General features: G+C 39.0%; 2 protein-coding genes across 2 annotated transcripts; both read right to left on the reverse strand.

The window, feature by feature from the left end:
* Positions 1–266: 266 nt before the first annotated feature.
* ccdc112 (coiled-coil domain containing 112) lies at positions 267–7,444 on the reverse strand. The gene is made up of 9 exons (XM_083553786.1): positions 6,942–7,444; positions 6,735–6,856; positions 5,920–6,009; positions 5,731–5,806; positions 5,234–5,624; positions 2,488–2,907; positions 2,308–2,403; positions 2,088–2,206; positions 267–812 (listed from the first exon to the last, which is right to left on the reverse strand). The coding sequence occupies exons 1-9, from the start codon at positions 6,995–6,997 to the stop codon at positions 782–784; spliced, it is 1,401 nt and encodes a 466-aa protein (XP_083409912.1). The 5' UTR covers positions 6,998–7,444; the 3' UTR covers positions 267–781.
* A 7,098-nt stretch (positions 7,445–14,542) lies between these two features.
* On the reverse strand, positions 14,543–18,792 carry fem1c (fem-1 homolog c). The gene is made up of 3 exons (XM_083553787.1): positions 18,265–18,792; positions 17,107–17,686; positions 14,543–16,936 (listed from the first exon to the last, which is right to left on the reverse strand). The coding sequence occupies exons 2-3, from the start codon at positions 17,648–17,650 to the stop codon at positions 15,627–15,629; spliced, it is 1,854 nt and encodes a 617-aa protein (XP_083409913.1). The 5' UTR covers positions 17,651–17,686; positions 18,265–18,792; the 3' UTR covers positions 14,543–15,626.
* Between the last annotated feature and the right edge of the window lie 396 nt (positions 18,793–19,188).

Genomic DNA, 19,188 nt, shown 5'->3' on the forward strand with positions numbered 1-19,188 from the left:
CGTTAGCGGTCGAAACAGTGGCTCATCCGTCTCCATACTACTTTGCCGTCTACATCTGCCTCTTTCAAACCAACTACATGCATGTCTTCCCAAACCACAACCATAAACCTTTTTGCAGCTTTTCCTCCTTTCTGTGGGCTCCATCCTTAGCATTCCCATAGTTAGTTTTTTTTTACATTCTATTCTAAATTTTTTTATCCATATTTCATATATTAAAGTTGTTTGTCTTAAATGTCCAATGATCAAGATAAGAAATAGGAACACAATTTTTACACTTAATACTTTATGAACTTTTTTTAATATAGAAAAAATACATTCTTGAGAAAGTGTGATAAAAAGCTAACAATTCTGGAATGTCAGACACTGGAGAGCATTTGATGTTATCCAGAGCAATTTATTTATTTTTCCTAATAAATGCAGATGCCAAATTCAAAATATTGTAATTCTACAAAATGAAGCCATTGGAATTCTTACTGAAAGGTCCTGAGTTCAAATCCAAGCACCATCAAGCTGCCACTGCTGGGCTCTTAACCCTTAACTGCTTAGTTGTATAAATAAATGTAACATCATTAAAAAGCTACTGAACCTGAACTTTATATTAATGTGACGAGTTTATATCAGTAAATGCACTACATTTTCAAAAAGTTCTTACACAAACTTTAACTTAAACAAATACAAAATGCACAAACTTTTCCTTTCTCAAACTCAAAATCAGTCTAAACACAAACAGCAATAGTGCTCAGTCAGAAGTCAGAATGCTCTGTGAAGACTGAGCTCAGGTTTAAAGGTCTTGTCTCCATGTCGGTATTGCCCTGTGACAGACAGATAAAACATAACATAATGCCTGAATGTTAGAATAAAGGTAACGCAGAATGCAAGAATTACTGCTGACGCACAACTTAAACAAATGCAGAAATACATTAAAAATAATAGACAGACAGGTGACTAGTTCATCATGCTTTGAGCAATTAAAAAGGAGTCACTGCAAAAAAGAACAAAGTTTTGTGAAAATGTTTCTCTCCTAATACTTCTCTCTTTCACAAAGACCCTATTCATGTCTACAAGGGCTCATTGAATGGTTTGATGAGTCTAGAAATGGTGTAAATGAAATACAACTGAGGAAATATCTCCCAGAAGAACGCTTTTCATGCCTCCAGGACAGTTCCAGAGATGTGCAGAATCTTTGCCAGTATGCAGTAGAGCTGTTTTGGTGACTTGCTCCGATTTGGCAGCTTTATAACACACTTTATATTGTTTTCCTCCTTTCGTTTGTCACCTGTTTGTTGTCATTTGGTTGAGTCATATTCCTGCGATCATTAACTGCCTCAGGATCCTGTAAAGACCTCTTTTCAACCTGAATGCTTTGCTTATTTGAGTCATTCTTTGGACTTGTGATAGCCAAAAGCAAGTGCTTTTATACAAATAAAAAAAAAAAAAACAGAAAAGAAATACAGTTTCCTTCGACAGTCCCTTTAGTGCGTTAGAATCACATACTGCATGTTCATTATTAAACATATAAAGAACAGCCAGTAAGTGTATAGTGCTGTTAAAAAAAAAGTGTTTTTTGTCCTTTTTTTCTTTCATATTTGTTCCACTCAAATGATTCATATCAACAAACAAATGTTTATATTACACATAGATAACCTGAGTAAATACAAAATGCAGTTTTTGAATGATTTCATTTATTGGGCCTTCACAGCACCGTATGTTATGAATAAAAAATAAATAAATAAATGATCAGATACTTCTTTATGTGCTATAAATGTAATCTGTAATATTCAGCAACATCTTTGTGTATACTCTGAGCAGCTGTCGATCTTCTAATTTATAATGTTGAAAACATCTGGATTACACTACATTTTATTGTGTCAGTCTGACACAAACGAAAGCCAATGCAGTTTTCAGTTTCCAAGCTTAGTCAGAGATACAGGATGCATCAGAAGGTGCCAGTCTGTATTCAGAATTTGGTCTGTGGTTGACTATTTTACAGAGAAAATACAGCATGTCATAGTGAATGCATTTGCAAAATTATTACAAAACATTTACTTGTGGACTTTGGAAACATGTATTTATGTATAAATCCGTACCTATGAAACATGTGATAGACAGGTCCACCCCCTGTCGGCCCAATCTCTTTGGTGCGTTTTTCCCATCCTTTGGTTGGTTTCCAGAGTCTTGAAGGATCTCGACTGATGTGACTTTCAACCTGGGGAAAATTACGAACTAACAAATCAGTGATCTCTAATAAAAGTGAATGAATATTTCACTAGACTATTCATATCCACTGAACATATTTTCATTGGTCACCTTCTCTTTTAGTTTTGCTTGCTTCATCAGTCGTTCCAACTCGTCCTCCTCTTTAGCCTGTTTTTCTTGCAGTTTCGTCTCTAACTTGTGTAGATCCTATACAGCGAAACAGAACGTCACTGGAGAATTCGGTGATTTTATAAACCAAAAGCTCGTCTATGATTAGTTTTTTTATCTCACCCTCTCCTGAAAGCGTTTGATGCCTTCAGCAGCCAGTCTCCTTTTCTCCTCCAACTCCACTCTCTCCTGTGCTTCCTTCTCCAGCATTCTTAGCTCCTCCTCCTCTTTCTTCTCTTTGATGTGAGCCTCCACAGCGAGTTTGACCTCCTGTTGCCTTCGCCTCTCCTCTTTTAGTCTTTTCCTCTGCAGAATATCTTTTAAGAGTCTCTGCTTCTCTTCCTGCTCCTGCTGCTGCCTCCGCTGTATCCTCCAGGCCTCCAGATGGATTGCTGCCTCCCGGCGCTCCTCTTCCTGTTTGAGACGATGGGCTTCGCCTATAATGACTTCCTGCTCCTTCCTTTCAGCCTCTCCGACTTCATGTTCATGCTGCACACGAGCTTCCCGTTCTTTCAGCCTTTCTGACCTCCATCTCTGAATAGCCTAGTAAAGCATCCAAAATGTATTCACAGCGATTCACTTTTCCGCATTTTGTTGTTACAGAATTATTCCAAAATAGATTAAAGTCATTATTTTCCTTAACATTCTACAAACCATACCCCATAATGACAACGTGAAAGAAGTTTGTTTAAAATCATTGCAAATTTTTTTTAGCATTGAAGGTCCCAATGAGCACAGTGGCCTTAAATCATCCATAAATGGAGAATGTTTGGAACCAGCCAGGAATCTTACTAGAACGGGACAAACTGAGAGATCGAGGAAGAAGTGCCTTAGTCAGAGAGCACCTGATGACCAAGAACCCGATGGTCACTTTGAAAGAGCTACAGTGTTTCTCTGTGAAGAAAGGAGAACCTTTCAGAAGAACAAACTCTGCAGCACTCCACCAATCAGGCCTGTATGGTAGAGTGGCCAGATGGAAGCCAATATCATCCAACACAGTGAAGCATGGTGGTGGCAGCATCATGCTGTGGGGATGTTTTTCAGCAGCAGGAACTGGGAGACTAGTCAGGATCAAGGGAAAGATAAATGCAGCAATGTACAGAGAAATTCTTGATGAAAACCTGCTCCAGAGTGCTCTCTGGACAGGGGGCGACGGTTCATCTTCTGACAGGACAATGACCGAAAGCACACAACCAAGATAACAAACAAAAGAGTGGCTACAGGAAAACTCTGTGAATGGCCTTGAGTGATGCAGCCAGAGCCCAGACTTAAACATCAATGAAGAGATCGGAAAATGGCTGTGCAACGACGCGACCCATCCAATCTTATGGAGCTTGAGAGGTTCTGCAAAGAAGAATAGGGAGAAACTGCCCAAAAATAAGTGTGCCAAGCTTGTAGCATCATACTCAAAAAGACTTGAGGCTCTAATTGGTGCCAAAGGTGCTTCAACGAAGTTTTGAGCAAAGGCGGTGAAAACTATTTCTATTTATTTAATTTATTATTATTATTTTTTTTTTAATACATTTGCAACGATTTCAAACACACTTCGTTCACATTGTCAACATAACAATATGTGGAAAAAGCGAAGCGCTGTGAATACTTTCCAGATGCACTGTAGATATATAAATAAGGTGGGGTGCATACATACAAAACTGGAATTTTAAACATTCTCCCTGTTGATTAAGCTCAATTTAACATAATGAAATTATCTTATAGATACTAAACAACTTACTGGTTCTATCTGGCAGGTGCCTGATAAAGGCAAACTACCCTGATTTTTTTTTTACAATCTAAAAAGCATAATTAAAGCTTAATATTACATTGCACTAGAGTGGAAACAGTTCACAAGACATCAGCTAAACTGCTACATCACATCTGGAATGGTATCTTCTTCTTCTTCAGGCTGCTCCCATTAGGGGTCATCACAGTGGGTCATCAGGAATGGTATAACTATTCTAAATATACTTAACATGCTGTATATTAATTATTTTAAGACCTTTTCCGATCAATGATCAATGGCAGATTTTTTCAAACCTTGACAAAATCTGCCTATGTGCTTACTAAACAGTATGTCACAATAGACCTCAACTGTCATTCAATGATTGGACTGAACTTTCATACAAAATAGTTCACAGGCTCAGGAGATTTTGTAGATATTTAACTAAAAAGATTACTAAACTCCACTCCTTTTTTGAACGGTGATGCAACTCTTTCTGTACATTAGACATTATGTATAGTGAAATTATGTCCTGACATAATATTGTTGTTCCTCCAACATAGGAGGTGTGTGCATGAGATTGTCTATTAAATTCCCAAATTCCTGGAAAAGAACACTGGCCCATCCTATCACTCCGTTAGCTCTCCGTGCACCTCAGCAATACTTTTTAATGAACACAAAGTTGAACAAATTAGTAATTTGCAAAACTATAGGTCACATGATCGTAATAATGCCATTACTGGGATTGTAAACATACGTGTGCCGAATACACTTCTCTGTTTTCTATTGAAAATGGCCTTTTTTCACTCTGCACACTAAATACATGATGTCCTCTCCCACTCCCATAAGAGTAAAAGTTTTCATTTGGAACTTAGTCTTGATGTACACCTCCACCCCACCTCTACTATTTAATAACTGTTAAATATGTTAGTACAGTTAAGTGCTGAGTCGTCATCTCTAAGAAAAAATCTAATTCAGCCAGCCATTACATAGCAAAATTTAAGCAATTTTCTGGTTGCCTAGTCAGGTTTTTTAAAACATATATCCTACATTATTGAAAAAAGCTTATGTGATCATGTTAAACATGAAATAGGTATTTCCTTTTTGTGGGAACTCACAAAATGGCAATAATTCAGCAGAGTGAACACGTACTTGTTTCTTCTTTTCCTGGAGACGGCACATTTCTACGTACCACTCCTCGTGCAACCTTATATCCTCCTCAGTCTTGCCTGGCAAGTAAAGCTTAACTTCCGACCTGTAGGAAGGTTTTCCATGGTGCTTGGTCCACACTTTCAGGAAGCTCTGATGATCATACTGGTCCCAGCCACCCAGTTTCCCTCCTGTTTGCTGCAGGAATGTTTCCAGAGCCATTACCTCTATAGGAATCTCCTGTTTTGTTTTTGTGCTTATGCCATGCTTGGTTTTCTGAACCCTGGGACACCTCATGTCCTTTTTCACAGCCAATGCCCAAGAATCAATCTTGTTTTCAAATGCACCTATCTCTTGCCAACAAGTCCTTTCCTCCTGCAGGAGCTCCTCAAAACTTAGGGGAAAAACAATAATAAAAAAAGAAGCCTTTTTATTTAGGCAGATGATAACTAGTCTATGTATTTCTCACAAAATATAATTTCTTTTTTTCCCCCTAATACCTTTGATGTTGCTGTTCTTTGAAAATTGTGATTGAGTTTTCGATCTCGCTCATGATGTCGTTCAGTTTTTCTATCACTGACAATTGATCGAGAAAAGATTCGTGTCGTTTACGGTTTCATACACAGAAAAAAAAGCCATGTTCAATTTGTAGTCATTTAAACTAAAGGCTTCATTAGAATATTACTTACAACTGGGAGTTGGCTTCACATCCATCAGCTGCCCCTGGAATCTGTACACACCATTTCTGATCTTTTGTAGTTGTTGCTGCACTCTTAGAACTACAGCAATAAGGGGGGCAATGATAGGATCAGACAGACTGTCTAAAGCTGCAGAATATAGCATATGTATAGCATTAAGTATGGCGTGGCCTCCACAGAGATCATGGCCGTGATCAGATGCCTCGCTGATACTGACGAGTAAATGCGGCATCACAAACATATACTACAGAAAGCAACAGTGACATAAAAATATATAGTCCAGAGCGGAGATGCCCGGACTAAGAGCTCTAATTTGGTCCACAATGCAATATATGTAAACTGAAGAACATAAAATGAAAATGCCATTGACACAAATCTTCAATTCTCATTTAACATTACATTCTTTTAAGCTTATATAATTGATGAACATCATCCAGTGTAAACTGAGAAGCAAAGGAACTGACGTTCACCTACGAAATGTTGTGAATTTGGAAAAATTTTGGAAAAATAGGAATCAGCTCCATGTCTTTCATTACAGATTAGTGATTGTTACAAACCTATTGTATGGCTGTACTGCTTATAGCTTGGATTAGGCATTGAACTCTATTGTATTATTAATAGGATTTTTCCTATGTTTTCATTTGACAATTGTTTGAAAAATAACATTTACTATTTATTTATTTATATGAAATTGAACTGAGGGGAATCTTGGCAAATGTAATTTAAATATGATACAATTTGCCAACAATAATGCAGCATTTCTTTTCTCTCCATATAAAGTCACATCACTTTCCTCCATCACTTACCTTCAGCTTTAAGCTCCATGTTCAGTTTGTTCTTAAGCTCTTCTAATTCACAGAAACAATCTCTGAGGCCAGTCCTCCTTCTCTGCTTGTTCACTGCTCTTTCTTTTTCATGTTTATCAGCCCTGCATGTAAACATTTATAAATCAACAAGATTATTATCGATTCATTTGTGTGTTGTCCAAAAAAACCTAACACGGTTTCACTCACAGCTTTCTCAGGTGTTCAGCCTTCCGTAGAAAGTCTGCAACATTCGCCACTTCCATGCTTTCCCTCAAAACGCTGCACTTTTAATGTTTAACTATTAATGTTCCTCGTTTGTACAGAAATCTAACGGAGAGTACTTTATGGGGCAAAACGTCCCCAATGTGCAAAAAAAGGTGTAGTTGTTATAATAAACGCTACTGAAAAATCTCAAATAGCTGCGTACGCCCTACACAAGAGCACTACCGAGTGCGTGTTATAATGCATCATGTTCCCTAGCTAGTGCACTAAATTATCTATAAAAAGTTATTTCGGAATACATTTGGCGTTTCGTAGCCAAAGCGTCTAAAAAGAGGGGAAAAAATTACATGCACATATAAATATATACATTTAAAAATATTTAAGTATTTTTTAAGTTTATCGAGTATTTGAAATGAAATTATTTGTGAAACAGAGCACAGTGCGCCGCTGTGTTTGCGTTGTCAAGGCGGCCATCTTGGATTTTGAATATCAAACTTTATTTAATGCACATTTTTTAACAATTGTCAAATTCAAACGTGTGTTTTATTGTTAAAAGAGCAAATTTATTTTAATGTATTGATTTTGATTAGAAACAAGCTAACATTTCTCTATCTCTCTCTCTTACAATACACAGTAGTAAATCTAGAATATATTGTTATTCTCTTTAACCCTTGAGAACATCATGACTGTAACAAACTAATCAGGAAGCTGAGAATAGAAAGAGCCATTACTGGGAGAAGATATTTGAGATGGTCTATCCCCTTGATACGGAGATATAATTATCCCTGGAACCAAAATAGCAACAGTTCCTGTGGACACAGAGAAGGACTCAGAGAAAGTGTGAGCTGTGCAAACAGCAGGTGCTACAATTAAAGAACCCACACATAACACTTGTACCAGCTTCAGTCGTCTCTACAGATTTACTGGCATTACACAATGAGATATTCATAGTCTGATCAAGCCATTTTGTACATAATAGCACCCTCATCATGATACCCAAACATGCACCCAGATTTTTTCATTGACATACCCATAGAGTTAGAGTACATTTCCCCAGTCTCAATCTGAGTGAAATCTGACTAAGGTACATTATGTCATGTGACAAAGCTGGTATTCTAATTTATTGACCTAGACGAAGTCCTGGGCTGTGTTCCAATAGTGTTTAATGCTGTTTTTTTTTGTCCACCACCCATTTAACCAATACATGTTACACAATATAGCCACAAGCATGTGAACAGCTGACCATAACCACCCTAGTTGGATCTCCTCACACAGTTCCAAAATCACACTGCTGCTGTGCACAACACGAGATCAATTAAGAAATGGTTTGCCAGGTTCATGTAAAAGACCTCGAATGGCCTGTACAGAGTCCAGACCTTCAGCTCCTTTAGGAATAAATTAAAGTACCAACTATACACCAGGCCTTCGCATCTAAAATCAATGCCTGATTTTACTAAAACCTTTGTGGGTGAATGATCACAGTGCCCCACAGTCACACTTCAAAATCTACAACAGCTTTCCAGAAGGTTTGGCTGTTACAGCAGCAATTGGCTAACAACTCAATAATAATTGCCATGGTTTTGGAATGTTCACATACTTTTGACTGTATAGTGGAGGCATGAAACTAGAATTGGTTTGAGGAATATGTTTTTAGATAATGGATTTACGGTAAAATAGGCTTCAATTAACTTGTCTCCAAAACATTATATATATAAACCAAACATGCTGTAGCTGAGTGACTATATACAGAGAAAACAAACACTAATTTTAAAAAGTATAAAATTTCTTACTAGTCTTACTTTAAAAGATCCGTTTCCAAGTCCCCATCTAGGAAACATGGATATAGAAAATTATGAGCTTTAAGTGCTTTATCCTAGTCAGAGTTGTAGCAGGTCTAAAGGTTATACTTACATAATAATGCTATACATTACATTGAACACAAAAGAAAACCTCGTTTTAGATCTTAAACTATTTTATATATGCATACCGTTACATCTTATTTGACATGTATTTCTCGTTCTTCACATAATATCCAGGTAAACGCTATAAAGGTTCATGAGGCTCAGAACAAGACCATGGTTCTGAAACACAGATCTTAAGGCAGAGACTGTGGTAATTTCACCACCTATTCATCCTATCTAGTTATGAAACCACTCTTTAAATACACTGGCTAAATAGCAACCCAGTTTGTCACTGTAAAATTGGTTTAAAAATCAATTGACAATACAAAACAAATAGTAAAGAAAGTTACTTGTTAAAACTATGTTGTCAGGTCAAAAACATGTCTATTCAAAAATATTAATCAGTTACTGTAATCACTATTTATTTATTAATACTTTATCCTGGGCAGGGTAATGTGGCAACCAGTGCCTACCAGTGCGAAAAGTAAGCAACAACTGGAAAACACCTAGGGCATGGGAATTTACCCTGATAACATCAGTCCATTGCAGGACAACAGGCATGCACTTATTCAAAGACAAAATATATTATCAAAGACATTCCATCTACCAGGAAGGTTTAAGGCAAAAAGGGAAACTAAAGGAAACGTAATAGACAGAGTTGAAATTATATTTTTATTGTCATTAAAATAAGTCTTAAGACTGAATGGGTTCAAAATTTAAAGGCACATTTAATTTAATTGTTTCTTTGTATTCATCCTTTAAATGTTCTGTGTAGAACCCTGGAAGAAAAAATTTTACTTTCAGTAGTTACTATTTCAAAGCTAGAACCTGCTAACCAGTCTAAGATGGTTAGCTGAAGGACAATTAAATGTGCTTTATACTTGGTATATAAACAAAAGGATTAGACCATCCATATGTTCTTTCCCATAACTGTTGCCACAAATTTCCCTTCACTTTCCCTTTCCCTTCACAAACCTTTGCACAAAGTGAGCTCCATGAAAACATGGTCTTTATGAACTGTTACAGAACCCTGACCTCTAGTGTATTGAACACCTTTGGGGTGAATTTGACCAATGAGTGCTCCCCCAGGCCTACTGATTTTATTACCATCCTTGTGGCTGAATTTGAACAAATCTTCACAGCAATCTAGTGGAAAATCTTCCCAGGAGCATTAAGGTTTTTATAACAGCGAATGTGGATTAGTTAGAAAAGTACATCCATCTTATTGCAAGATATCTAAAAACTCATGTCTATACAGTGTACTTTAAAAGCTGTTTGCTATTTATATTATTCACACAATGTAGCCCGATTTAGACCGGATATCTGGACAATAAAAAGAAAAAGAAAATATTGCCACTGATACTATAAAAAAAGGTTCAAGCCATAGAGTGTAAAGACAGCTTGGTAAAACTTGGCCCAGCACTGAGATCATCGCAACGAGTGGTTTAAAATAATTACACCAAGAACAGATAAACAATAACAAAACACAACGGCTGAAAATACCAGGATGTATATTCCTGTCCATAGTTTGCTCTTGACCTCATGTATAAGATGCTATAATTAAGTGTGTGTACAGCAGGACTGATCTATATGCATAAATCACTTGGCTGGTGCTTCTCAGAAAACTATTAATGCAGAACACATCTGCTCCATGGTTAATAATTTTATGACCAAATGTGAGAAGACGATCATTTTGAATTGCTGCTACACGATTTTGAGCAGCATTATCCTGGAAAATCTACACAGCTGATCTTGACCCATGAAGCTGAATTGAATGGATCGTTTAAAGCAGCGTTCACAGTTCTGCACTAACTGTTCCAGCAGGAAAAACGTGGCAACACAACGTAAGTGTTTGGCCATCAGGTGTCTGCTCGCGTGCTTACTCATATTTTGGTTGTGTCAGTGAAATTCTACTCTCGTTAATAGCACACATGCACATCGTACCTTGCAGTGCTGCAACATAGATCACGAACGTTCCAAGAAGAGTCTGGACGCGTCCCAAGAGGTCCTGCTGGATTCAGTTATTTAGACGGTTCTTAAAAAGGAAACAGTATTCTAAAAATGTTCTCGAAAGGGAGATTTGATGGGGTTCGTTTTTGCTTGTGAACATTTTCAACGTGGAAAAGTGTTACAATGTTTCAGAAGAAAGAACTGAAAGACCTGCAGTTTGTAATGTGCCCTCAGAGAAATGCACTGAATTCATTATATTAATATTGATTTCAGTGATCACAGGGCATAAGGCAGGACTCTGCTGTGAGTCTTCCCACAGAACAAAGCTCAGACTGCAACACCTGCTAAAGATAGAAGCGTCACAGCAAGTCTAATCTGCTGTGTACACACTCGGCCCCTCAGTGTACTTCTGTTATGCCTTCGAAATGATTCAGCTGTTGTGTTTCATTTCGAAAATAGCTGCGTTACAGGATTTGCACTACAGCAGAGGTTCACTGAGTTCAGGCAGTCAGGGATGGCAAGCATCTATGCAGCCAATTATACATTTATAAATTCACTTATTCGTGCTCGCCATTTCCAGCGGTAGACACTAACGTAAAGTAAATGTAATTCGTTACTGTACTTAAGTAGCTTTTTCACGTATCTGTACTTTACTAAAGTATTTTCATTTGGGAAGATTTTTCTTTAACTTCCCTACATTTCAAAGTCAAATATCTTTTTACGCAACTACATTTAACGAAATCGGTCCTTCCTTTTCATTTACGAAGATAAAAACCTAACTGGTCAAGCGCTCCGTTTTAAACTAGTTTTGATTGGCGCTTGATGGTTTCTATTCAACACCAACATACAGTTCAGCGTCAGTTAAACAGCAAGCAGAACAAGTGAAAAAACTTTTGACTCGAACTTGTCACATCACCCATGGCCTTATTTGTGCAACTTCTTTGAAGTAGTGGAAAAGAAGTTTTTGAGCTCATGATAATTGTAATAGAAATCAGTGTTTCCACATAAACTGAGTTGATTAATAGAGTCTTGTGACTAAAATGATCATAGGAACATTACAGCCATAACAAAACATAGCACTTTGGATACTTTTGTACTGTCACTCAAGTGAAGGTTTAATAGGGAGCACAGTTTCTTTTACTGGAGTAATATTTTAACTACCTGTAGCTCTACTTTTGGTTTGTGTACTCCGTCCATCACTCGTCATTTCCACAACTATAATATAAACAATACTGTGATATTTTTAAACTTTTTACTGGATATATCAAATCTCACATGCCGGGTTTAAACAGCTAGATTTTACTACTAAACATGTCAGAGCATTAATCAGTTTGCCTTTATTTATATTTACAGTGAATAATTCTTAAACTTTATTATTTGATCATTTCTATCAGAATGCAATAATCAGATCATATTAATCAGTTTAAATTAGTAGTGCTCCATTAAAACTAGAAATACAATAGTTTTTTTTTCTGCAAAGCTTTAGGCTTAATAAGAGTTAACAAATACATATGTATATACAATGTAGCCTGAAGTTCTGGTACACCTGACATTTCTAGCCATATGTGGTTCTTCCCCAACCTGTTACCATAAACGTGGATACACACAATTGTACAGAATGTCTCTGGATGTGGAAGCATTTAATCTTCCTTTTGCTTTAACTAAGGGACCCAAACTGGTTCCAGCATGAAAATGCCCCTGTAAACAAAGCGAGCTCTATATTTACACGGGTTGGAGTTGAAGATCTTGCGTTTCCTGCTATAAAGCTTCGACCTCAATCCTATAGAACACCTTGAAATGCTGACTGAACCCCAGGTCTCATCACATCACCTACATCAATACCTGACTTCTAATACTAAAGTAGCTGAAAGAGCACAAATCCCCACAAGCACACTCCAAAATCTCCATCTCGTCAGAAGAGTAGAGGTTAATATTACAGCAGAAAATGTGGAATGTGATGTTCAAAAAGCACGTCTCTTACGGCCAGGTGATCGTGAAGCTTCTACAAGAAAAAAAGAAAGAAAAAAAAAAGCTTTACCATCGGAAACATTAACCAAACATACGTGTTTTAAAATTTTTGGGTCCAGCTATCTAGTTCTAAAGATTTAGTCTGGACACCAAAAGAGAGGTGACGTAACTAATGTACGGCAACTCTCTCTCTCTCTTGCTTTTTGACTGGAGAAATACCCACACTTGTTTTATCTTTGTGCAACCCGGTATGACATGAGACGTTGTTAAAGCAAGAGACAACAAAGCGTTCTGACATTTACTCAACGTAACCAAGAAACGACAGCTGATAATAAGAGCTTGGTGTTATTTAACCCCTATCGAGCTTGTGGTAACGTAGTAATGACGAGTAAATGTACACCGGTAAATAAATCCCAGGAGATCAGTGGCCTTGGCAGGCTTAAGAGCGAGACCTCACTATAGAAAGCGAACCTCTCGCTCACATCCCCAACAGCTGCTTGTGTGCGTCACGCGTACGCTAAAGATCTCGAAGGCTCGGACAGCCCAATGCTTCACATAGCAGCACACTTAATAAACCATGAAATACATAAACAATCCTTTTATTTCCATAATCAAAGTCCTATGATTAAGGTGTAGATACTCGTTCATTGGTCCATCACACCACGATATTACAGCTAATTGGAATGTTTCCAATCATTAGTACATTTTTCTTTACAGTAGATTCTAATCCATATCAATTATTCAGAATTGTTTTTCATTTAAAATAAAATGACAAATAGATGAAAGCAGTCCTTGGCTATGGCTGAACCTCGGTTTCTAAATCGAGACTCAAGTTCATCTTCTCCTGTTGCCCTCTGCTTCTAAAGGATACTACACAGCAGCCCTTATGCTTGACATTTTAAACCACAATCAATCATAATAAAATGACACATGGATTAAACATGGCCGTTTGTAAAAGGCCATTCAGGCTTTCGACAGAGGCATGCAAAAGTGGATGTGTTTCGGTTTTGCTAAATAAAGGTGGCACATAAAAAACTAAATAATTATAATAATAATAAAAAAAAAACGAGCTATAAATAGCTACAGTAAACAGGTATGACAAGATATAAGTCGCTACGGTGTCTAGACTCCGTATTGCAGCCCCTCCACCTGAGAAAGCACCACTTGTGACAGACCTGTAATGTAGGCCACGTTTTCAGTAGGACATTATTAAAGGTTATTTAAAGACACAGTGAAGTAGGTTGAGCGTCACATGTCAAAAGAAAGAAAAAAAAAAAAAGGAGACAAATAGAAACTATGCATGACACCTGAGGGTGTGTCCATAGACAAAAACTAAATAATAAGGAGCAATTGAAATTTTCCAGTTCAAACGCCTACGCTTAAAGAGAAACGTATTGATTTTTCGCAAACTGAAAGCAGTTTCTACAATCAATTTAAGACCACTTTCAATTTGAAATGAATGCCATAGATAAAAGCCATACGTGGGCAACAAAAGTTTACAGTCAGGGAAATAAATAACCATATTGTGTTCAAAGTGCATAGGCGGAGAGGTTCTTAAGTAATGTGTGTTACGTAGCTGTTCCAGTATGATGATCACTTGAGAACGCTGCATGACTCTGCAAGTTTGTGACACAAGGAAGTGGCCAAAGCCTGGGATTTACCCATTTAGAGTTAAAACAGTAACCCAGAAAAATTCCCACTTCTTGGTTTTTTAGAATTAACAAAAAAATAAAATAAATACACAAAAACCACCAAAGAGAAAAAGAATAAAAGAAGTGCAACCATAGTTTTATTGTTGAATATGCTCCGGGAACATTGACAAGCCATTGGAAAAGGAATTTCGAAACTCCACTGCAATAAAGTGCATGTTTTCTGAGAGCTAGGACTGTACATTTGTTTCTTCTGCTGTGAAATGTGTGCCTAAGTAAGAAAAGCCCTTGTTATTCGCCAAAAAAAATGGATCTAGAGTAAGAATTTGTGTGTGAATGATACTGTATTTTACAAACATTGTCAGGAATAAGAAAACATAACTAAATTCGTTGGCCCGGTGCGCCGAGAACATCAGCAACGGTTTCAACACGATGTGTTCTGTAAATGAAGAAAACCGATCCGACCGTTTTTCAAATGATAGCTTGCTGAAAACACGTGGATTGAGGGGACTACGAAAACAGCCTCCAGACATAATCTTTGAATATATTATTTAAAAAGAAAAATATATATAATTTTTTTTTTTCCACTGCAGACTTGCAGTCAAGATAAACTGGAGAAAATGATGACAGTAGTCGGGCAGTTAGAAAACAGTGGCACAGTCCAGGAACATGGAACAGTCGCAAGATCATACGCTGTGCATAGGAGAGATAAAGCACTTATGGTTTTCACGTAACGTCAACCACGTCATAAAGCTTCTGTGTGCTCGAAGGGAGTAACGAGTAATGCATTCTGTTCCCGAAAACAGACAAAAATGAATGAAATGAGGGCGTAACCATGGGATTCTGAAAAGGGGAGCAATACAATAGTATTGTGCAGATGCCAGCAAGATACAAGGGGGAATTAAGTTAGACATATCCCATCACCTTTGCATAGAGACAAATACAAAGCAGAGGGATCAGGCAAAACTGCAGAGAAAAAAAAAATAAAATACAACCAAAAATAAAACAAAAAGACAAAAAAAAAATTAAGCATTGTGTGGCTGAAAATATCAGGCATGCCCACAAAACAAAAATGATCTTTTGTCAAAGTCGTTAATGAGCTCCTTATTTTGTACAAACCGTACATGTGGAGAAAAGGAACTCGAAATGAGTTCCGTGCTCTGAAACACTTTTTAAAACCAACCATGACAGTGCCTTAGTCATTATCTGTGCAGTAGCACAAAAGCCTCGAGCTTCTCTGGAATATTTCCTCTATACGTGAGATTGTACTTGATGATGGTGCGAGCGGACAAGCACTGCAGAGTGGTGTGATTGATGGGCTGAATCAGGTTCTTGGCCATCTCTTTCTCGTCCAGCAGGTCACACGCAGTCTGCCTGAAGGAGTTGGTGCTGTCGAAGTGCGTGCCGCCTGCGATAAGCAGCTTCATGATGTCGGGGTGGTTGTTGGAGGCGGCTACGTGCAGAGGACTGTTATTGTCTTCGTCGCGGCAGTTTACGTCGGCGCCGCACTCTAAAAGGATGGAGGTCACCTGAAATGAGGGGAACTTGCAGACGGGGTAGCGGCCAACACACGTCGTGTTTCTGTCCACGGCCAGGTGAAGGGGGCTGTAGCCGTTTTTCCCACATGGCTGCAGCTTGAGGAACTTGTAAATGGTTTCTTTCTTAAAGTGGTCCTGTTCGACCGTGCACATGACTTTCTCCAGCAAGCAGATGAGGTGCAGTATGATGGCGAGCGCCTTGCTAAGCTGAGCCGGGTCGGGCGTAGGCTGTCGCTGCTTCATGGCGCGCTCGATCTCCAACACGCTTTTGCTAAGGATTCCCATGAGGTCGTCAAAGGACACACAGGTCCCTAAGAGGCCTTTGGCACGGTCCTGCAGCATGAAAGAAAAAAGCTCAGCGAACGAGAGCAAGCTGCTGGCAGTCATAGGACTAAGTGGGTCCAAGTTATTCTGCTGCATGTCGAGAGCATACTTCCACAGGTTGATGCACCGTTCAAAATTCCCTGAATCGGCGTAGACGGCTCCGCGGTACCGAATGTAGTAGGACGTGTCTGGGTGCGATGGGCCCAGGATGCGTTCTCTAATAAGCAGAGCCTGCATTCGCATCTCGTCCGGGTCAGAGATCAAACTGTCCAGCTCTTCCATGCTCCCGGCCTCCTTCGCGTAGTCATACGCCATTATAAGATCTTTAGGTTCTCCTTTAAAAAGGATGTTGTTGCCGTCGTTGTATCTCATCTCCATGGCTCTCTTCCAGTATTTTAAAGCTCCCAGAAGATCCCTCTTTTTGTCCACAAAAGTAGCACCCAGCAATTCTAAAGCATTGATGCGTTCCATTTTGTTCGTTTGAGGGTGTTGCGCGAGGAAGTCTACTATGTTCGTGTGCCCTGTGACACTGGCTGAGAGCAAAGGAGTCATTCCATAGCCATCCTTTTCCATGGTGGCGCCATACTTCAGAAGCATTTTCATGATCTCCAAACTTCCTGATTCAGCACAATCGTGTAAGGCAGTGTTACCTACAGAATGCAGAGAGGTTCACTGTTAAAGAAGACATCACAAACCTTATACACATCTCATTCTGCACAAACCGAAACCTTGGACGCAGAGGACAGATTAAAAGTACTTAAAACGTCTCAAACTCGACAAACAGCTTCACGTGAGCAATGGGATACTTCATGCATTTTACCTTTGACGCTTTTCCTATTAACGTCGGCACCTCTCTCCAGTAGATACTGCGCGATCTCTTTATGGCCCTTGTAACAAGAAATCATGAGGCACGTGTGGCCGTGCCGGTTGGCCACTTCCAAGTCAGCTTTGTGTTCCACTAGATACTTGACGATGTCGAGGTGGCCGTCGAAGCAAGCGGCTCTCAGAGGGGTCGAGTTGGTGAGCGTGGTGTTGTTGACCGAAGCGCCGTGGCCCAAGAGCGACTGCACCACCTTCAAGTGTCCCGCCGCCGACGCGGCCCACAGCGGAGGGGCTCCTTCGATGGTCTCGCCGTCGAAATTGACGGAGCCTCCGACTTCCACGGGGGCACAGCAGCACTCCAGAAGGTACTCGACCAGATCCAGGTGCCCGTAGCGCGATGCCATTAACAGCGGCGTCGCTCCGTTCGTTTTCTCGGACATCAGCTTGGTAACCTCGTGGTCGTTTTTTTTCTCCAAAAGCTTCTGAAGCAACTTGAGCTTGCCATCTCGGGCTGCGTTGAATACGGCGGTTTTTAAATCCATCGCATTCGGAGGGGGGGGGGGTTGCTCTCCTTCTTCCTACACATACAAGACAACACTGAGCTCAGGTACTTCATGTCAGAGGATCTGAAGCATCATATTATACACAAGCAAACAAAAAATTTAAAAAGAAATAGTCCTATAGTACACAGAGTAGTATGTTTTGAATACATTTGAGTCTGAATGGCAGAATTCATCACGATCTCTCAACTCAAAAGAACATGAACACAGATAGATAGCCCTGTGCTAGACTAGCTAGCTTGCATTTATTAAAATAATCTCCATTCTGGACATTTTGTAAACTCTATACAAGGTCTCATTCGCGATATAAATCAGATAAAGGCAGCTTTTTTTTCTAGATCAGATCATGACAAATGTTAGAGGCTAAAAATGCACTGGGTTATTAACCTAGCAAGCTAGTTCAGTCAGGGCCAAATTCCAGAAATGTTTACTACACTAGTCACAATACCCATCAAATGATTTGGTTTAATAATCTCAAAAGAGTAACCACATTTTCCCGATGTTTATACACTTTAATACCCTCTTGCTCTAGCTAGTAGGCATTAGCTACGCAGCTACTAGGCTTAGCCAAAGGGGAAAAAGTGGCCGACTGATACCTTGTTGTCGTTCCTCCTCGATGTCAGTCGAAGCTCAATCCGCTGCTCGGTGTACCTCAGTCGACTAACAGAACCATGACAGCACAAGAGCCGCTCAGATCCCTTGGCGTTAATGGGTTTCTCATCATAACTCTCGGCTTTGGGTGAATTATAGCGAATTTATCCGAATGTAAATCGAAGCCGTTGTGCTGGAATCCGAGCGCAGACTCGCCACCCCCGCTTAGCTCACAGCGCTACTAGCTTAGCATACGGCTCGAAGCTGCTTAATGTTCCGGCGTTTTCCCTCCGCATTAATTCAATATTCAATCCGTCAAGGAAATAAAACAACAATCACAATCCCGCGGCTTTTGTCCCTGCTTATGTGTTTCAGGTGTCGTCCTCTCACGATACTTTCTTTTTTCCTTACGACGAATAAGGAAGTGTGTGTGTGTGTGTGTGTGTGTGTGTGACAGAGGCTGCTCTCGCGCCTCGGCAGCTTCCCGTTAAAATCACATTACTCCCGCCCCTTTCATGATTGGCGTGGAGTCTGGCTAATCAGAACCGGCGGGTCTCCTCGCTACGTCTAATCCAACGTAAACAACAGATTTCGATGGTCACGACCATCGAAAGCTCGAGCAGTTGCTCACGACGACTGGATTTTCAGCAATCAGGGTGTTTCACATAAAATATTTTGTTGTTAAAATGCTTATGTTTACATATATGTATAATATTTGCACACACGCATATATATATATATATATATATATATATATATATATATATATATATATATATATAAAATTATGTATTTGTGATTATAATAGATATTTACACAATGTTTCTATCTATCTATCTATCTATCTATCTATCTATCTATCTATCTATCTATCTATCTATCTATCTATCTATCTATCTATCTATCTATCTATCTATCTATCTATCTAT

The sequence above is a fragment of the Silurus aristotelis genome (genome assembly GCF_946808225.1).
Source record: "Silurus aristotelis genome assembly, chromosome: 11".
Taxonomy (NCBI): domain Eukaryota; kingdom Metazoa; phylum Chordata; class Actinopteri; order Siluriformes; family Siluridae; genus Silurus; species Silurus aristotelis.